This window comes from Pygocentrus nattereri, chromosome 11, assembly GCF_015220715.1.
Source record: "Pygocentrus nattereri isolate fPygNat1 chromosome 11, fPygNat1.pri, whole genome shotgun sequence".
In the NCBI taxonomy this organism is placed as follows: domain Eukaryota; kingdom Metazoa; phylum Chordata; class Actinopteri; order Characiformes; family Serrasalmidae; genus Pygocentrus; species Pygocentrus nattereri.
The window spans coordinates 39,328,185-39,348,583 of NC_051221.1; the positions used below are offsets into that span (position 1 = coordinate 39,328,185).

The following is a 20,399-nucleotide window of genomic DNA, read 5'->3' on the forward strand; positions in this document are numbered from 1 at the left end:
CAGATGGAGAGAGTAAGCGAGAGTGACAGGGTGAGTGAGAGAGAAAAAAATAAGTAAGAAAGAATGTGATGACATATCTATGTATCTCTCTCTCTCTCTCTCTCCCTCTCTCTCTCTCTCTCTCACTATATATATATATATATATATATATATATATATGTATATATATATATATATATATATATATATATATATATATATATATATATATATAGTGAGAGAGAGAGAGAAAGTGAGAGGAGTGTGTGAGAAAGAGAGGGAGGGAGAGAGAGATAGAGAGAGAGTTGCACCCAGCTGGAGAGGGGAGGTGGAGAGCACACTCTGAGCTCCTCCGAGCACATAATGAACGCAGGATGACAGAGAAGAGGAGAGAGAGACACCTGCAGCCTCTGGAAACTTTCTGCCATACTGGTGTGTGTGTGTGCGCGCGTGTGTGCGTGTGTGTGTGTGTGTGTGCGTGTGTGTGTGCGTGTGTGTGTTGTGTGTGACAGAGCAAGAGCGCTAGGTAGAGGAGGGGAGAGCAGAGCTGAGTGGAGCTGAGAGAGGAGTCCAGCGGCCAGATAAGAGGTCAGAACAGAGGGAGCAGCAGAAGGACATGCTGCTCTGACCTCCAGGCTAAAGCACCTTCGGGAAGCAGGAACGCTCGCTCAAAAACGGATTTCTAAGGATTTTCTGTGATGCTCCTCTTCAACGCTAAAGTTCTGTGCCTCGTGGTGAGTGTCTTTAATTCTTTTATGTGTCTTTAGCCTAAAACCAGCCTTATATTTGACATAACAGTGCATTTGTCAAATGATTACAAATCCAAATCCTGAGGAAACAAATAAAAACAGCCCATTAAAAGAACAGGCGGGAGTCACATGTACCTCTTTAAGGAAACGATGGAAACGCTGCTTTTTAAATTATGCAAATGACAACAAAATAGTATAAATATGGATGAGGTCAATCAGCATTTGACAATCAGAGCAGAAAGTGCTTTTTTTCTGTTTGTTCTTACAAGCAATTTGAACTTCATTCACATTCTGAAGACTAAACTTCCAAAGGCATTCAAGAAACAGTGCATATCTACCTGGTAGCCAAAACAAACAAAATCAACAAATGAAGTGTATAAACGGCACAGCGCTCTTTCTCTCATCACTTACATTTCTGCATTACTGTACTTTGCTTTCTTTGCTCATGTAACAGCTGAGATCCACTGACCATTAGTGAATATAGACCGCTGGTCAAGTTCAGACACACTGAACTGAAGGCGCGTTTGAATCATTTTGAAGGCGTTTTCATTTAAAGGCATATTCTTGAATGTGAATGAAATAACAGCCAACTAACAGCCATTTACTACATACAAGTTATCCACCAGATAATTACACAGAAGCCACGAAACAGCTGTCCACGCTTTGCTTTTATTATAGCTTCCTTTCTTTTCAGAAGGCACGCTTTAGTTTTTCCAATGGAATCTTATTTTCCTAAGAAGTCTAAGAGGTTGGTTGCATTTTCTGCCTCTCACAATCCAAGTAATCCCAAACATTCAGTGATACTGGGGTCTGGACTCTGAAGTGATCAGTTCATTGATCTTTGTTTGATTTGTACGTTTTTTTAAACTATTTCTTTTTCTAAGGGCTTCTTGACAGCTACACATTCTTTCAGACTGATAGTGTCGAGTTGTCTTTTCACAGTGGAAGGATGGACCGAAACCGGAAGCTGTGGATTTTTTTATATTTGAAGCAAGAGTGGAGCTTGAGTTTTTCCTTTCTCTCGAAGATGAAAGTCTTAAATACTGTTTACCTCATGTTGACCGTTTTGGTGGTCTACCAGGTGTTGTTAAGAGCTCCGTTTTCCCTGTAACTTCTAATCTCCACAATAATATCTCCTTAAAAAAATGAATAACTCGTACTCAATGCAAGATATGAAGTGGTTTAACACTGTTTGGTCATTGTACAATTTCATGTTATTCCACAGCTTTATCGTCCTCACTAAAGGAGGAAGCTCTTTCTATGAGCAGCAGTGTTTGTGTCGTCAAGTTTCATATTTTATCCTGTATACTGTGTTCCACCAGTGTGTAAACCATCACAACTAACAAGTTCACACTCCCCCACCACTGACCTCTTCCACAGCACTGAATTCAGCCAAGCCACGCTTTGAGACCCATGCAGTATCTCTACAGCTAGTTTACTGCTGTGGCTTTATTATCACAGGTCTTGGAAACAGGGGAAGCTGATCCACTAACGAAACCCACCCCCCCACCCACACATGGGGCACGCACTGACATGGGTAGCTTTTTATCTCCATCGCTCCTCTGAAACTGCTTTTTTTAAACAAGCAGCTGTTGTCCCATCTGCTCACAGCTGATCTGGGGCTTCATTTAGAGCTATTTAATCCCTAGTCACTTGGAACCTCACACAGTGGACATGGTCCAAAAGAACCGGACCAAAAAGCGCTGCCTGGTGTCTGGAGCCCAGACAGGTGCTTCTGTTGGCAGCTGAAGAGCATGGCAGCTGTTTCACCATGAACAAGAGCAGTTCCCTGTTAAGCGTAAAGATGGTGCGCCAATGCCAAAATATAAAGGTGACACTTGGATTCCACCACCATGCAGCTAATTAGGCCCTTAATTAATAGAGCTCTTGGGAGCGGTGGTGCCTCTGCCTCAGCTTTGCACATTAGTTAGACTGGGAAATGAAGATTATTAACAAATATTAATAAATAAGCTCCTAAATGGCACACCTGCTGGAAAGCAAGGCTTATTGAATGCACAGTTGTGCCCTGCGGCTAAGGCTCATGTTTGAAATGGGTGAAAGAATGGCAGAACAGCCGAGTCCCTTTTCCACCGCACAGCAGGCGTCAGAGGCATCAAACTGGTGCTGCTGACATGCCGGGTAGAGAGAATTGACTTTGATCTACCTGTGAGAAGATACTATGTGTGTGTGTGTATATATATGTATAAAGAAGTCATTAAAACAGTTAAAACAGCTACAAAAAACATGCAGTTCATCAGCTATACTTCACTACACACTATGTACAGGTTTCCTGGACTAAGATTAAGCCTAATCTTGAACTACATTGCAGTGTCAATGGGGAATCACCACTGGAATTTCATTTTAGTCTATGCTTAAGCTTAATCTAGGTCTAGGTCTGTCCCACTTTGTTGTAATAACAGCCTTTATTTTTTGGGGGGGGGGGGGGGGGTTATACCCCTCTAGCTCACACATGGCACTGGGCAAGGTGGTGTTACAGCACCCCATTCTATTGGCAATCCATTTCTATGGAAATGATCCAAGTTGTGTGTGCGCAAGCTTCATTTAATTGCATTTAGCACTTAGTACATGGTATACTTCTACACATATGATATAATTGATGTAAAAATACACTGAAGAACCCAGATAACAATAGAAATACAGTAAGCTAATGGCATCATCCATGCATACTTGCAAAGGCAATTAAAAAAAAACCTTCACAATGACTTGCCTCAAGGAATCATGTGGTATTAATTTTCCTTTGTTTTCACTTCTCATTCTATTACGGTTCTCCTGGCACACAGGGTGAGAAACAAGTTCATAAAGACTTATGGCCATCTGGCAGAGTGATCCACAGGTTACTATGGTTTTGAGGCCTATAGTGGCATGTCCTGCTCACCTTTCCTGCCTGCCTCTTCACATGATTTAGTGTGGTAAAGACTATTACTTCACATCTTGAGTGCAGCAAAGGGTGGAGGGCTTGTGGGTCGAGGAGGTGCTACTGAACATGCTATTTCAAGAATACAGTCGGTCCCCCGGGGTTAAATCTGTCAATTCCGTCCTCCACGTTCGTGCTGAGAACGAGGGGCTGGTGTTTCTGTAAAACTGGGCTGCCTGTCTTAGAAGTCAGATAACAATAGAGAGTGAAGAAAAAAATGAAGAAAAACAACCATGTCAGAACCGTTTACACCTACGCTCATCTCGTCACAGAAGAAGAGACTAGAGTGACTGAGTTTGCTCGTAATTCAGCAGCAGCTTGTGCCGTCGAATGCCAGAGTTCAGAAGCAGCATGAAAGTCTGTCACATGTGGAGCCTGTGAAAGGGCTCTCTCCAACATGAGGCCACAATGGAGCAAGGGACTTTATTTAGCCAGTGGCTGTGCTATTGAGTACGTGTAGGTGTGTGTACACATGCAGCAAGTTAAGGGGCAGTCAGACAGACAGCACCATCAGCAGCACAGCAGGTGCTCGTTACATCCACCAAGCATCGCTTAGGGAGAAAAAACAAAAATGGAGACGTACCCTCTGTTTATTTTCTTTTTATCACCGACTTCCTGTTTATATCATCCAAACTTTGTATCTTTATCATTGTCATATACACTCACCGGCCACTTTATTAGGTACTGTTCAGTTGCTTGTTAACACAAATAGCTGATCAGCCAATCACACGGCCGCAACTCAAGCATTCAGGCATGTAGAGGTGGTCAAGACAACTTGCTGAAGTGCAGACCGAGCATCAGAACAGGGAAGAAAGGGGATTTAAGGGACTTTGAACGTGGCGTGGTTGTTGGAGCCAGACGGGCTGGTCTGAGTATTTCAGAAACTGCTGATCTACTGGGATTTTCACACACAACCATCTCTAGGGTTCACAGAGAACGGTCCGAAAAAGAGGAAACATCCAGTGAGCGGTCAGTCGTGTGGACGAAAATGCCTTGTTGGTGTGAGAGGTCAGAGGAGAATGGGCAGACTGGTTCCAGATGATAGAAAGACAACAGGAACTCAAATAACCAACCAGAATCTCTGAGGAACGTTTCCAACACCTTGTTGAAAGTCTGACACGAAGAATTAAGACAGTTCTGAAGGCAAAAGGGGGTCCAACCTTTTACTAGCAAGGTGTACCTAATAAAGTGGCCTGTGAGTGTGTATACACGTCACATTAATTCATGTTAGCAAGCATTTACTTCCGTTTCAAAGGACTGATTGTGGTGTACTGGAATCATTAGCAATACGTAATGTAGCAGTAACTAATGTGAGTTAAAGATATACATCTTGAACTTCGTCAATTCAACATAAACTCGTACATATTCTCGTCATGTTATGGCACTGCGTGTAGTCTATACTCACTCAAGTCAAGGGTTGAAGGACCTGCTGAATTCTTACCCCTATTTTAAGAATAGGAATGTTTTCAATATGGTGGTGGGGATTCCCTCAAATCCAAGTCAGAGACATTCAGAACATTCATGTTAATGTTGACATTCCCACTGCAATCTGAATGGATTAGCTTCTAACACTGAAGATAACGGCCTGAGAGCGTTGCCAAGTTTGCTCCAGGGTGAACATATCCACAATCCTAAAAATAAAATGGTTCTTTTGTACAACACCCTGAAAGAACCATTTCTGCTTCTGTAGATGAAGCTTTTGATGTATAGTTCTCGAAGAACCATTTGTATAAAGCGTGAAAGCGTAAAAAACCTTTTTACAAGTCAATATGAAATCGGAATTGGCCGTTTTTTAATCCTATCCTTTAAAAGACAAAATTTAGTTTCTCTGTACTTTTTCTGATATTTAATTATGTTGCTATGCACCACTAGAAAAACAATACCATACAGTCATGGACAAAAGTTTAAATGACTTGTTTTGGAAATGTTGGAAAAAATAAAACATAAAAAAAATAAATGTGCCATAAAATTTGCATGTACCACATTTCCCCACACCCCCCCCCGCCAATGTGTGAAATTTAGCAAATAAACAGTAATTGTGCATTACAATTTCTTTCTTCCTAGAGGAGGTGTTAACTTTATTTTTTCACTTTAACCAGTATGTTTTTCCTCCCCCTCCTCCAATGCAAGGTGAGCACAAGGCGAGCAGTCCTCTTCAACCAACTGCAGACTAGCGTATGCGTCTGATACCATGTTCGTTTTGGAAAGATCCCTTTCCAATCAAATCCCAAAGGATCAAAATCATACCCCGTCCATAAATCCCACCTGAAATGCTTTAGAAATGCATCATGTTAAGTAAATTAAAATATGTGCTAATCAGATTTCCAATTCATGTTGATTTTAAAGTTTAAGGAACCTCCACAGAAGAGGGCTGGAGAGACACAAGCAGATCACAAGCAGAGCACATAAACACTGAGATGCATACCTACACAACCAACATAAACACCAAATACCCAAGACAGATGAAGATGTAAATGCCATACCTAACATGCATGCAAACATTCTGAGAATACGCAACTCGCTACAGTTTTCCAGCTGGCCTCATCTCTCACTGAGGCTGGCGCTGTTCCTACAGCTGATCTCTCAATTCATCTCATCACTGTCACTGTCCTCAAAGTCTTCTGTTCCAGGAATTGGCTCAGTCTCTCCTCTGTTCCTCCTTCTAAGTTTACTAATTGCTCTAATTGACAGCGTTAGTCATGCGGTGGTGTCAGTGGAACAGTTTATAGCTCTTGGCACGTTGATGAAAAATCTCATTACAATCTCCAGGAGCGGTGAGGATACCAGCGAGTGGCACACAATGGCAGAATACAACCAACACCTCCACTGCCATGAGACATCTCTACATTAGAGAACTGTGAACACACCATTGAACGCATTCATTCTGTTTATCATGGACATTAAATATGTTCTGAATACTAATAAATTCGCTGAAAGACGGAGGCCGCTGACTGATCTCAGACATGGCACGATCAATGCTAAAGCACGGCAGTTTGCTTTGATTGAAAGATGGAGAAGATTTTATTGACGTTGGTCTGTTCTTGTGTGTGAGCATGAAAATAAATGAAGCTAAATTCTTTTCCCAGTTTCTTTAAAAATGATTAGTTTAGCCAGCAGCCGATGACGGGAAAGCTTGACTAGATCATGCTTGGAAAGCCCTTCATTAACCTCTGGAAGGATGCAATTGATGGATGGACAGCAAGTGCGGCCACATGCATAAAACTGCTCATATGTTACACACATACAGGTCACCACACGACATCCACGACATGCAGCTTAACACATCAGTCAATCAGTGTAAATGTCAGAGATTCCCTCCCGTTTATTACATTTCCAGTCAAAATGCAGATTAAATGCCGTTTTTCTTTTTTTGTGTTGGATAAAAGTAGTAAACATACATTTAACACACACAGAGGTGTCCAGCATTGAGCGCACTTACATGTCCTCAATAATCTGACCATAATCAGATTTCTGCAGTTATCCAATTATTCAAATGTTCATATAAACACCATACTCTGATCTGGAAATCAAAGACAGCTGGATCTTATCTCCTGTAATCAGATTTCTCAGTGCATGTAATCTTACTCAGATTTCTTTCTAATTTCTCGGTCTGCGCATGAGCAAGAACAGACAGGGGTACCAAAAATAAGCAAGCAGTGCTGCTGCAAGACGGCAACAAAACACTTTGGGAGCGATGCTGAAATGGAAATATTCTTTATTCTCTAGATGATGCATATTCATATTTTTAGGAAAAGTGGCACAATGTTTTTTTTTAAGCTGCAACATGAAATTTGAGTATAAGTTTACATCACATCTTCTTTTGCGAGGTTACTGGCTGGTAGCTGGTAAATCTGATCACTGCTTGACTCATGAAGACATGGAGTTTCACGTTATCTGATTACTCAAGTGCACAAAAACACACTGAGTAACACTTTCTGAGTGCTTATCTTATCGTATCTTATATTTAACATGCTAACAACCGTGCAACACCTGGTAGACCAACAAAACTATCAGCAAGAAGTTAAAGCTTTCATCTTTGAGAGAGGAGAAAATCAAGCTCCACACTTTCTTCAGGTCTGAAAAAATCCACAGGTGTTTCTGTCCTTCCATCCTTCCACTGTCAGAAGAACAGCTCAGCACTATGAGTCTGAAAGGACATGTAGCTGTAAAAAAGCTGTTTAAGAGAAAAAAAATTGGACAAAACAGAAAAAACATGTTTGAATGTGTTTGGGAACGTGCGATCACCTTCTAAGAAAGAACTTTGGAGATGTTGAAAAATATTTCCTGTGTATAAGTTCTTGTAAAGCAGTGACCTTGTAATACAGATAAAGTGTGGGCACATTAAACACTGAATGTGTTATATTTAGTTGTTGAGCTTTTGCATGATTTACATTGAAACACATGCCTGTCATCAATCAACCTATTATATGGAAGAACATCACATCCGCCTCTAAAAATCCTAACCATCAGCTTATTCATTATCATTTTATCTGCAGATCCAATTTAACCCCCTGTAGATGCTACCATATGCGCCTTACTGCATCTTCTCCGCATCCTCTTTGTAATTTTTGTTCTGATGGTACTTACAGTACATTTATACATGTGCACTGGTTTAGAGTGTTTAGATGTGCATACGTTTTGGGCTAAGGTTTATTTGACCTTATCAGCCATTCTCAATAAAAAAATTCCAAATACAGTCCAAACTTTGCTTTTGATTGACGAATGAATGCAATTTAAATTCTGCTGAAACGCATATCTGGCTGGCTGCCAAAAAACTGTTAGCTTGCGTTGACAGCCTTCACAACTGCTGGCGGCAACGGATCCTCGCCTTTGTGGATATTATTAATATGGAGCTTTCCATCAGGATCCATGGAGCTAGCAGGAGGCCCTTGAGCTCTGTGGAAAGTGCAGCTAAGAAAAAATCTACTTATGATCAGCAGTGGGTTTATGGGTGCCGTGGCGGGGGTGGGGTGGTGGTGGGGGGGGGTGGTGCTTCACTTTGTTGCTCTGTCTTTTGTATTACATTGGAGCACTATCTTAAAAATAAAATCATTTGATCACAACAAAATACATGCCTGTTGCAGAAATGAACAGATCGTACATGATGGGGGGGTTTTGAATGGAAGTTATATTCCAGTCATTAAGAATGAAGAGTGGGCTCTGTCATTTGCACAGTCCAGCACACACAAGACAAAGACAAATAGACATTATTACAAAACCCGTGCGGTGCCGCTTACGCATACTGCATGTGCAAATACACTCACTGCTGATCTATCCATGTGTGCTAAAGGCTTTTCTCAAGCACACAGGGTCACCACTGAGACGCAGGTGACTCCATTCATATTTTATGGAGTGCCACTGATGGTCTGCAAAATAGGAGTGAAACAGATGAATCTGAACTGCCTCTGTGAAACAAGCAAGATGAGGGATTCATGGGAAGAAGGATAAAGAGAGGGAGGTGCAAATACTTTGGAAATGATCACAGCCCTTTTCGGAAAAGGTTCACAGGAACATGGTGGGCTGGTGGAGGACAGGTAAAGCGAAAGGGAAGGGATAACGGAGAATATCACAGAATTGACTCATTTTCACAGTCGCAATAAAAGCAATTTGTGCCTCTTTTGGGGTGCCCTCAGTCAGAACTGCTGTTGTTCAATTAAGGTAGGGGGACTGGTTTTAGATGGGAATGTGTATGATTTACAAAACCAACTGGGCTTCCGTCTTTCTAGGTGAGCAAGCACATTAGCAAGTCAACACTGATTAAGGTGTTTGTATTTAAATGCTTTAAATTTTTTAATGTTTTACTGCAGTTGTATTGTCCAATTTATCTCAGCACGGCCGTCTTTGTTTAGAGATGTGCAAAGTTTTTACAGTAGGGGGTTCTTACTCCTCCCCTTTCAACCCATCCTTGCTCACTAGCAGCTCAACACAGAGTCACACAGAGCTCATCCAGTGTCTGAACTCAGGATATCCAGAGATCTTTTTGTAGTTCTAATTGCACTTATATGGAGCCCTGCTGGTGACATCCCGTATAAATAAAAATAATGCTTGGACACGACTTAGTAAGGTGTGGGAACAAGATAATCAAGTTGTGGCCATGACTTAGTAAGGCATGGGTATGAGATTTAAGTTGTGGCCACGCAATAGCGTCTTGTCTGCCCCACCTTACTAAGTCATGGTCATGGGCACGGCTTAGTTATTTCATTCCCATGCCTTACAAATGCATGATCATGACTTAGTAAGGCCTGGGAATGAGATAATTAAGTCAAGTCAATTGCATCTTAGGATTTCATCCCATGCCTTACCAGTACATGTCCATGACTTAATTATCTCGTTCCCACACCTTACTAAGGTGCAATACTTGCATGTCTTTATTTAGGGAACATAACTATTATTTTCCATTACAGTTACATTTTTAAGTTTCATTGATTCCTTACAAACTGTGTTGACTAACAGTACCTTTGTTCCAGGCAGTGTATGGTCACTCAATTTTAGTGCGAGCACTCCCCATGGGGTGCTCATACATACACCTCAGATGCACACACTTTGGAAGGTTCTGTCTTCTCCATCCCCACTGAGCATCCATAAAAGGGGAATGTTGAAAAGCCTAGCAAAGGCTTTCTGTCTCATGACACAAATACTCTTTCAGTGCCCTCATAGATGTACCAGAACCCATCTTACACACATACAAACCAACATCCACATGAATTCACCCCCCATCCACCCAGGAATCCATAACCCTGATGGTTTCCTTGCCTCCCACCGGAGACTGCATTGTCCCTAATGTCTCCCCTACCTCTCTGCCTGTGGGGGCCCTGATGGCTCCGCTCAATAGCCAGGTTGTTATAAATCTTCAAAAAGACATTCAGACTTACAAAGCAAATGTCACAGGCCACCGCCTGGTCGAATATCTCCAGCGCTTCCTCATAAATCACTATGGCTAATGGTGAAAAACACTTTCTGTCTCGACTTCTTTGACCATCTCAGGACAGGGAAAGTTGTAATATGGTCCGATTTTCTACAAAATGTTCACACATGAAGCACTTTGCTGAACGTTTGACAGCAGTGCTACTCGTTAGAACAAAACTGAACCCTTCAATGGGTTTAGTCACTTTTCCTTTCGCACTCTGCATAGTGCGCCGTGTCTTTTGTTGAATGAGCAGTGCCATGTGAGAAGCAGTTCCAGATCAGACCTGCTGCGCATTTGATTGGAAGAGTGGTAATGAGAGACAGAAGGAGGGCTATAATTATAAATAACAGTAACAAAGGGACAGAAGGAGGGCTGTAATTACCTTGACCACTCATCATTGTTCCTCTTCTAGAGGAATGTGGCTGATTTGACTCTTTCTGCAGTCTGGCTGTCAATTAGAGAGCCTGTGGAGCAGGAAATCTGTATGTGCTGGGCATGGCACAGGAGCGAGAAAAAACAATTGGTTCACTCCAAGCCAAGCAGAAACAATATTATAATGTTTTTGTTTTATAACGATCTCAAACTAGTTTGATCATAAGCGATTATACGCTCAATTCTGCTCCATTTACACAGACTGTATGTAAATAGGTAGGCTTATAGTGGGTTTATAGATAACTTATAGGTTATGATCAAAGTAATGCCAAGTGCAGTGTTACATGCTATCAATAGTGTTCCCTGTTTAAAAATGCATAGACCTGCTATTTGAACTGAATACAGCACATAGTCTCTTTGAATGCATAAGATTTATGGTTTTATGTTTAAAATTTGCAGCTTCAAAGAAATGCTACATCTGATATGCAGACACTGCACAGACTGCCAACTCACGCAAGTTGCAGCTGATAAAACTGCCTGGCTTGATGACGATCCTGATTAACACTGGCCACTATCACTGACCACCAACTATATAGCCCACGGTCTTTATAAAGGTCATGATAACCAAATGAATCTATAGCCTGAGCACCAAACATTCCATTTACATGCCCTAGAGATTTTGTGAAAAGAGAGATGATGTTGATTCCAAATCATTTGCGAGTTTGGAAGCTATTAATAAGTAGGAGAGATGTAAAATTGATGCTTCTGTTCTGGAGCAGTTAAAGATGATTACATTTTCTGAAGATGCATTACAGGACAAAGTGAAAAGCATTCAGTAATACAGCCCCAATTCCAAAGAAGGTGGGCCGCTGTGTAAAATGTAAATAAATGTAAATAAAAACAGAATGCAATGGTTTGCAAATCTCATAGACCCATATTTGATTCACAATAGACCATAGAGCACATATCAGATGTTGAAAGGGAGACATTTTACCATTTCATGAAAAGTAAGTGGTACTAATTAAAAACAGCTGGAGGAGCGATTTGCAACTAACTCATGTGACACTTTCAGAAATCATTGTCTGTCTTCAGTTCACTGAGCAATCTTCAGTTAAAAAAAGTTAAAGCTGTATCATGCATCATATTTCATCATGATCCAGAAATGGGGCCATCTTCTCTGGGCTCATTTATAACGGACTGAGGACGGATGCTGTGGCCTGCAGACTCAAGAGCAGAGGGACCATCCAGCTTGTTATCAGTGCACAGTTCAAAAGCCTGCATCTCTGATGGTGTGGGGCTGCATTAGTGCCTATGGCATGAGCAGCTTACACATCTGGAAAGGCTCTATCAACTGAACAGTATACAGAGGTTTTAGAACAACATAAGCTCCCATCCAGACAGTGTCTCTTTCAGGGATGGCCTTGAATATTTCAGCAAGAAAATGATAAACCACATACTGCATCCCTCACAACAGCATGTCATCACTGAAGAAGACTCTGAGTGCTGAACTGGCCTGTCTGCAGTCCAGACCTTTCACCAGCAGAAAGCAATTGGCCCATCATGAAACTATAAATCTGGCAAAGAAGGCCCAGGACAGTTCAGCAGCTAGAATCCTACATCAGACAAGAATAGGACAGCATTCCTTTCCCAAAACTCCAGCAATTGGTCTCCTCACTTCCCAGATGAATACAGACTGTTGTTTAAAAAGAGGGGATGCTACTCAACGATAGACATGGCCCTGTCCCAACTTTTTGCTGCCATTAAGTTCTAAATAAGTTGATCTTTTTCATGAAATGTTAAAATGTCTCACTTTCAACATCTGATGTGCTCTACGTTCTATTGAGAATCAAGTATGGGTCTATGAGATTTGCTAATCATTGCATTCTGTTTTTATGTACATTTATTTAAATCTTACACAGCGTCCCAACTTTTTTTGGAACTGGGGGTGCAAATAACACAGTGAACAAACCTGATATGAGCACGAACTACAACAGAAAAACAAGTTCATTTCTTTTTTTCTCATGCACACACATCCAGAGAGCTGGGTGGAGTGAAAGCCCATCTTTAAAATAATGATTTAAGTGGAAGTAAAAGCTTTTATCAAAAACAGCTTCACCAGTCGTAAAAATGTGTATATAAATACAGTTATCTGTGCAAACGCATCCAGCTTCTATCCCCCTCGGCCTGCATCCATACATCCGGCTCTCTGAAGAGTACCTAGTGTAGATGAGATTAGCAGGCATCCAGTCCCACTCGCAGTAAAAAGGTTTTGAATCAGTGTGCGAGGCTAATAAAGCAGCTCTAATCAGAGAACAGACGTTTGAGTGAACACAATAGAAAAGTCCTCATGCGTGAAGGTGGGGAGGGGCGATGATTTGTAACATTTGCAATGGGCTTATGTGGCCGCCGTGGTATTTAAAAGTTTATTAACGTGATTATTTTCACTGGAAACAAATGGATGTCCTTGTTTATCTCTGAGAAGACCGGCTGTGTGCTGCTCAGGATTTGTGTTGTTTTATTAGCAGCTTCAAACGTCCTGATCCTGATAAAAATCTCACCCTGTGTGCAGTTTGCGGTGTTTTCTTTATTTGTTCCGTTTTGTACGTTGCCTTCGTCCTGTCGCTCCTGTTACGCTGCGATCCCACTCGGGGTGACATTTACAGCGGAACGCTGGGTACAAGAGCCGTACAGATGGATTACCTGACTGACGAGTGCCAGGGACGCATCGGGGGAGTGCATGTGCGTGTGTGCATGTGTGTGTGTTTGTGTTCGGACAGCAGGGGATTAAGCAGATGCCTTGCAGACAAGCTTTTAAATTTCAATTAAAATCTACACAGTTAAACAGGCAGGAAGAGCTGTGAAGGGAGTATGAACAGCACTGATGAAGCTGAGAGTGTCGGTGCTTAAGGGCAAGAGTGAGGGAGGCCTTTAAAACAGAAGATATCAAACTGATAATACAGACACAAATCAAAAGACATCTGGGGCACTTTATGTTTAGGCTTTGATGGGTAGAACTGAGAAAGAGAGAGAGAGAGATAAAGAAAAAAAGAGAAAGAGTAAGACAGGGAAAGAAATAAAAGGAGAATTGGTTAAGTGAGACACATGGGCGGGGGAGAAAAAGAAAAAGAAAAGGACACAGAGGAAGAGAGGGAGGTGGAGAGGGAAGGGGGGAAAGAAAAAAGGGAGAGAAAAAGAGTGAAACAGCGGGAGGAATAAAAGAGAAAGGGAGAGGATTGGAAGAAGGAAACAGAAAAAGAAAGGAGGAGAGAGAAACAGAGACAGAAAAGACAGACAGTGAGGAAAGACAAGAGAGGGAAGGAGTATGAAACAGAGATATAAACACAGAGATATGGAGAGAGAAAAAGTGAGAGACAGAGAATGAAAACAATGGGGACAGAAAGAGAGACAGAGAGAGAAAGGGATAGACAGTAAGAGAGATACAGAGGGATATACACAAGAGAGAGATGCGAAAAGGACAAGGAGAAATAGAAAGAGAGAGAGGGAGAGAGAGAGAAAGAGGGATAAACAAGAAGAGAGAGACAGAGAGACTAAGCAAGATAAATAGAGAGAGAGATGCAAAAGGACGGAATAAGAGAGAGGGGAACAGAAAGAGTAAAAGGTGAGGGTGAATGAGATAGAGTCAGAGACAGAGCGAGAGAGAGTGAGAAAGAGAGAGAGAGAGAGAGAGAGAGAGGACGATCCTAGTGTTTATAAGTGTTGACAGAAAGGGAAAAAAGACTTCTCTCAATTATGCGTCCTGATTAGGAGACGCGGGCAGAGCCGCCTCATGCGAAGGAGGGAAACGGTGCATCTGGCTTTTTATTTATGTGCATGTCGACAAGTGCCTCTCTTTTTATTCTGCTACGCACACAGCTGGGTGTCATGGCAACCCTCACCTGTAGTAGAGAGAGGAGAGAATTTCAAACAGTGCTACGGCGCGCTCTCATAGACGACCAGCGTCTTCTGATCCCTCTCTCCACGCTGCCTAACAGGAAGCAAACAGCGACTTCAGAGGCTTATCATAACAACAATGCTATTTCCGGAGATGCCATCAAAGATGTACCATTTACAATACCACCTACCTTAAACCAATAAAAACAACAGTACACTGGCACAGCTTTAAGCCTGATTAAACACAGGAAGGCAGGGAGAAGAATGTTCTTAACTTCAATGTGCATTCTTCTTCTTCTTCTTCTTCTTCTTTCGGCTGCTCCCTTTAGGGGTTGCCACAGCGGATCATCTGCCTCCATCTTGCCCTATCCACTGCCTCCTCTACTTTCACACCAACCATCTCCATGTCCACCTTCACTACATCCATAAACCTTCTCTGAGGTCTACCTCTTCTCCTTCTACCCAGCAGCTCCATTTCCAACATTCTTTGCCCAATATATCCACTATTCCTCCTCAACACATGTCCAAACCATCTCAACCTGGCCTCTCTGGCTTTATCTCCAAACTGCTCCACCTTCACTGTCCCTCTGATCTGCTCATTTCTAATCTTGTCCATCCTTGTCACTCCCAATGAAAATCTCAGCATCTTCATCTCCGCCACCTCCAGCTCAGCCTCCTGTCTTTTAGACAGAGCCACAGTCTCCAAACCAAACATCATAGCAGGACGCACTGCTGTCTTGTATACCTTCCCTTTCACTCTTGCTGCTATCCTTCTGTCACACGTCAGCCCTGACACCCATCTCCACCCACTCCATCCTGCCTGCACCCTCTTCTTCACCTCTTTTCTGCACTGTCCATTGCTCTGGATGGTTCACCCAAGATGAACTAACATGGGGAAAAACACAGATATTTTATGTAGTGAACATACAGGAGAACAGACTATTAGTCAAATTCTCAGAGCAACATCGTCTGAGAATTTTGACAGCAGACACATTTCTCAAGATGCATTCTGAATACTCATTACTGAGTGTATGTAATCACTGTGTATAAATCATTAATTGGTATAAACTTCACACCTGTACTGCTTTTAATTGTCATCTTGGTGTCTGTAATAAAGTACCATTTTGAAGCATGTCAACAATGCACAGTCAGAGCTAACCAGGCCAAAGTATAGCCTCTACATGGCGCGGTCAGTTTAAACTAGGGACGTGGAAAAGAAAAAAAAAAGGATTTGGTCAAAAGTAGCATTCAGCTGTAGGCCTACTTTTTAGATGATATATGTGGAGGTTTTTATTATTCAAAAACTGCCAAGAGAAACCTTGAGGTCATCATGTTGGGTGATTAACAGAAGCTGCTTCTTCAGAAGAGCTAATAGCTGACACTGATTGCAACTCATGAACATGAGATTCATCTTCTTCTATATGAGGTTTGTTCTCCTCAGTGGACAATGTACCAACGTTCTTTTTCAGAGAAATATCATTTCACTGTTTCTGGGCTTAGCTAACAACAGCTAGAGTAGTTGGCCACACTGGAACATGCGCCCTCCCTGCCTTCTCAGTCACGTCTATGACAACGTGTCCTTCTCACTCACATTCAGGCAAAGTCTAATATATTTACTCATAAAACTTTCACATTTTACAGCCCTATTGAAACAGAAAATTGATACTGTTGGTCTGTATATTTTATACATACAATACTGGCACCTTGAGTGCTTAACCACCGGTTGCAAACGTGAGCGATGGGGAGGCAGACACATGTGCGAAGACAAGCGAGATTTATTCAGGGCAGATTCAGGGTCATGGTCATAACAGTCTAGGGAGCCAACACGGAAATAAGGAGGCACAGACATAATGCAAATGCACACAGGGAAAACCACACAATGGAGCCAGATCAAACACTTCACTTCAAACAGTACAAACAGTACATACAATACAAAGACCAACAACCAACTAGGAAAAACACAGGGCTTAAATACAAGAGAGCTAACAAGAGATAATAGGACACAGGTGGAAAACACAGGTGGGAACAATCAGGGGCGGAGTCAGAAAACAAGGGGGCCGGACTGGGAAGGAATCAAAACAAAGAAAGCACACGGACTAGACCAAAACAAAAAGCACATGGAAGACCGGGAGGAACCAATCGTGACACCTGTGCACACACCTACATTTTTCAGGGTGATACAACTAAGCCATAGTCCATAACATAATTTCAGACAGTCAGATTTTTGTTTTCATGCAGATTCATCGAAAGTGTATACAGAGATCATGTGAGATATTGAAATATATTTCAGTTTCACTGTGCCCAATATCTGCTGCTTTGTAGTCAAAAATAAATTTGGCACGATTGACACAGCCTCTTGTTTTAGCAAGAACAGTGATGACACTTACGGCATCTATGTCACACTGCAGAGCTAGAAACTCGGAGTGAACTGCAATCAAACTTTTTTTCCCGAAAACAGCAAGTCGAGCACACATCCTCTTCGCAGCTCCTCGTTTTCACACGCGGTAGCAGTGATGCAGATTGTGCCTGTACACAGCCGAGGCAGCCGTTTCAATTATCACCCCTCTTCTCCTCCCACAGGTGCGTCTGCCTCCAGAGGCGAGGTGTGAGCATGGCGACTGTGTGCACTGACGACACGTCCTGGATGTTTGCCGCATGGAACCGGAACATGTGCCCCCTGCATGCTGACGTCATTGACCACGCCGCACCCAGCGCAGTGTTCTGTGGGACTTTCTCAAGGTATACAGTGAGGAGAGATTAGACCAGCACCCTTGATCTGCCAGAGTGGATTCAATGTGGGAACACAGTGCTCTATTTGGAAGTGTAGGAACATTTAACAGGACCATTTGTAATCTGATAATGACAGAGAGTTATAGAGTGTGTTAAGGCTATGATGTATATCATCAGCACAAAACAGCTGTGTCTCAAAGTCAAGGTTGCAGCCCGAAGAAGGCGGTATTTCTCAGATGTTACGCCACTGTACCATTTTTTAGGATTGCTCGAATGTGGCCAAGAATTAATTACATCTTTAATTTAATTAAGATTAAGAGACCCTTATTAGTCCCACAGTGGGGAAATTTCACCTCCGCATTTAACCCATCTGTGAAGTGAAACACCACATACACTCTAGTGAGCACACACACACACTAGGGGGCAGTGAGCACACTTGCCCAGAGCGGTGGGCAGCCCAATCCGCAGCGCCCGGGGAGCAGTTGGGGGTTAGGTGTCTTGCTCAAGGACACCTCAGTCATGTGCTGTTGGCTCTGGGGATCGAACCGGCGACCTTCCGGTCACAAGGCTGGATCCCTAACCTCCAGCCCACGACTGCCCCAATTTCTGAGAAACTGAAGAAATCAAATGTAATGCAATGTAAAAATTTTGTAAGTTTAAACATAAGATTCAAACCATCTTGCTGCTCACGTCAGTACGATATGGTACAGACAAATGTGCAGGATACAATGCCTTCATAAACCAATGCTAGGAAAGTTTCTTCGACCTCGGCTGCAGCCTTCACTTAGAGACGAGTCTCATTTGTCCATATTTACATCATATCCTGTCAGCTCTCTATAGAGTAATACCCCAGCAGTACATGTAATACATGTAATACTGTCTACCTGCAATGTAATGGCAAAGCATGACTATTAGAGTTAGGCCTTCAATTTGGACCACAAATGTCTAGACTAGAAAATAATTAGTTTCTAACAACTCACTTATTAAACTGCGCTCAGATTCAATCAGTGACAGATCTACAACTTCCAGATGGCCTAGAGTGATATTTTTCCTACTACATTGGCTTACCTATTGTATATTCAAACTATGAGTGGTTGATTCCTCTGTCACTTATTCTGATGTCTAATCTAACCATAATAGACCTTCTCTTCAGCTCTTACAGTCCTAACAAATAGGAGAACTTGCAGGGGTAAAGCTACCTAGATGTGGAGACCCGGAGAAAAATAATTCCTGATTGGTCAACTTTATCAGCACTTTCAGTTTTTACTATTAAGCAGTCAAATACCTGCAGAGAACTCATATGTTATCAAATAACTTACACCTCACGGCAAGATGAAACTGTGAGTGAAACTACTAATGAAATACATTTTAATATTTGGGTTTTCAAGGCATGATAACGTCTCAGAGACATTTTCAAAAATTTTTTGGAGAGTAAACGACACGCCTGACTGTCGGGGTTTACAGTGTATACATATAAAAAAACAAAGCCTCCTTTTTCGTTTCAGCTGTGATTTCAAAATTCAACAACTTTACTTCTTCTTATTGCTATTATAACTCAGAGTTAAAGTAAATGAAACATTATCATATGCTCACATTATTTACCTCTCTCTGATCCTGTTTCCCATAGTCAAGGACCAGAATGTTAGTGCCAGCTGTTCAGGGCTAAGAGCCAGTCACTTTGGCTTGGCTGTTTCACTGTAGTTAGTCATTTTAAAAACAAGCTGAAGTTACAAAGCATGTCAGCATTTATTCTTGGTTTTATGCGCTCAAGCTAAACTTAACATAGAGTAAATAAGTAAAAGATGGAGAGCCATGACAGCAGTAAAGCCAGTATTACAGGACATAGCAAGATAACTAACAAACTCTCTCTCTTTCTCAAACAAGAAGGTTTGAGAAGGTTAGGTGGAGCTCATAATGGATACGAGACACCTGGTTTAATACTACTTCATTGATATCTGGCTGTCACTATAAGCTAAAGTGAGTGGCTCCACCTGCACTGAAAATGTGAGAACTGTAGCAGCTGCAGTGGCTGTGCAGCTGTTAGCCATTAAGCTAAACTAGCAGCTCACTTCATTATCTTAGAAATATTACATAATTAATAAAGCAACCATCTGTGAAGCACTGGCTTCTCCGAAAAAATCTGCCATCTCCATAACCCTATCGAATTTCCCCACAGATGTTAACCTCAGGCCAGCGTCAGAATCCAGGGGCACCATGGCCAGTAATGTGACACCCAGCGATGGGCTGGAAGAGGCCCATGAACAGTACAACTACCTGGCTTTGGTGTGTGGTGTGCCCCTCATCCTCATCATAATCCTGGGTAACGTGCTGGTGTGCCTCAGCGTACTGACCGAGAGGTCCCTCAAAACTGCCACCAACTACTTTATCGTAAGCCTGGCCGTGGCGGACCTGCTGTTGGCAGTTCTAGTCCTGCCGCTGTATGTGTACTCAGAGGTGAGTGCAAGAGAGTCCTGTGGTGAATGATAAGGGTGCTACTTCAAGTTATTTCCCCCTAAGAGCAGGATTCTAGGCCCAGTACCAGCCAATGTTTGGACACATCAACTCTTCGAAGGACACAGTGGGGTCCAAAAGTCTGAGACCACTGGTGTAAATGATTTTTTTAGAGATTTAATTTTTAGAGTTTCTTTGGTATGTCAATCTTCTGCTTTAATGACAGTGTGCACACCAGGCATGGGCTTTATAGGTTTGCGCAAAAGCCTCTGATCAGTAGGTCAAATCTGAGAGTGTTTTATGTACCTAGGCCTTAACATGATCAGCTTCACAAATTTGCTTGAATTTTGATTCGTTTCGAAGTGACCTAGAAAAAGTGCAGAAT

At 42.2% G+C, this 20,399-nt stretch overlaps 1 protein-coding gene across 1 annotated transcript in view; it reads left to right on the plus strand.

Moving 5' to 3' along the window:
• The first annotated feature begins 357 nt into the window (after positions 1-357).
• Positions 358-20,399, plus strand: part of drd4-rs (dopamine receptor D4 related sequence) — a 30,785-nt gene continuing 10,743 nt past the window's right edge. The window contains exons 1-3 of the mRNA XM_017706389.2: positions 358-713; positions 17,414-17,572; positions 19,740-20,017. Coding sequence (XP_017561878.1) covers positions 17,515-17,572; positions 19,740-20,017 — 336 coding nt within the window. The 5' untranslated portion in view covers positions 358-713; positions 17,414-17,514. The remainder of the gene's footprint in view (positions 714-17,413; positions 17,573-19,739; positions 20,018-20,399) is intronic.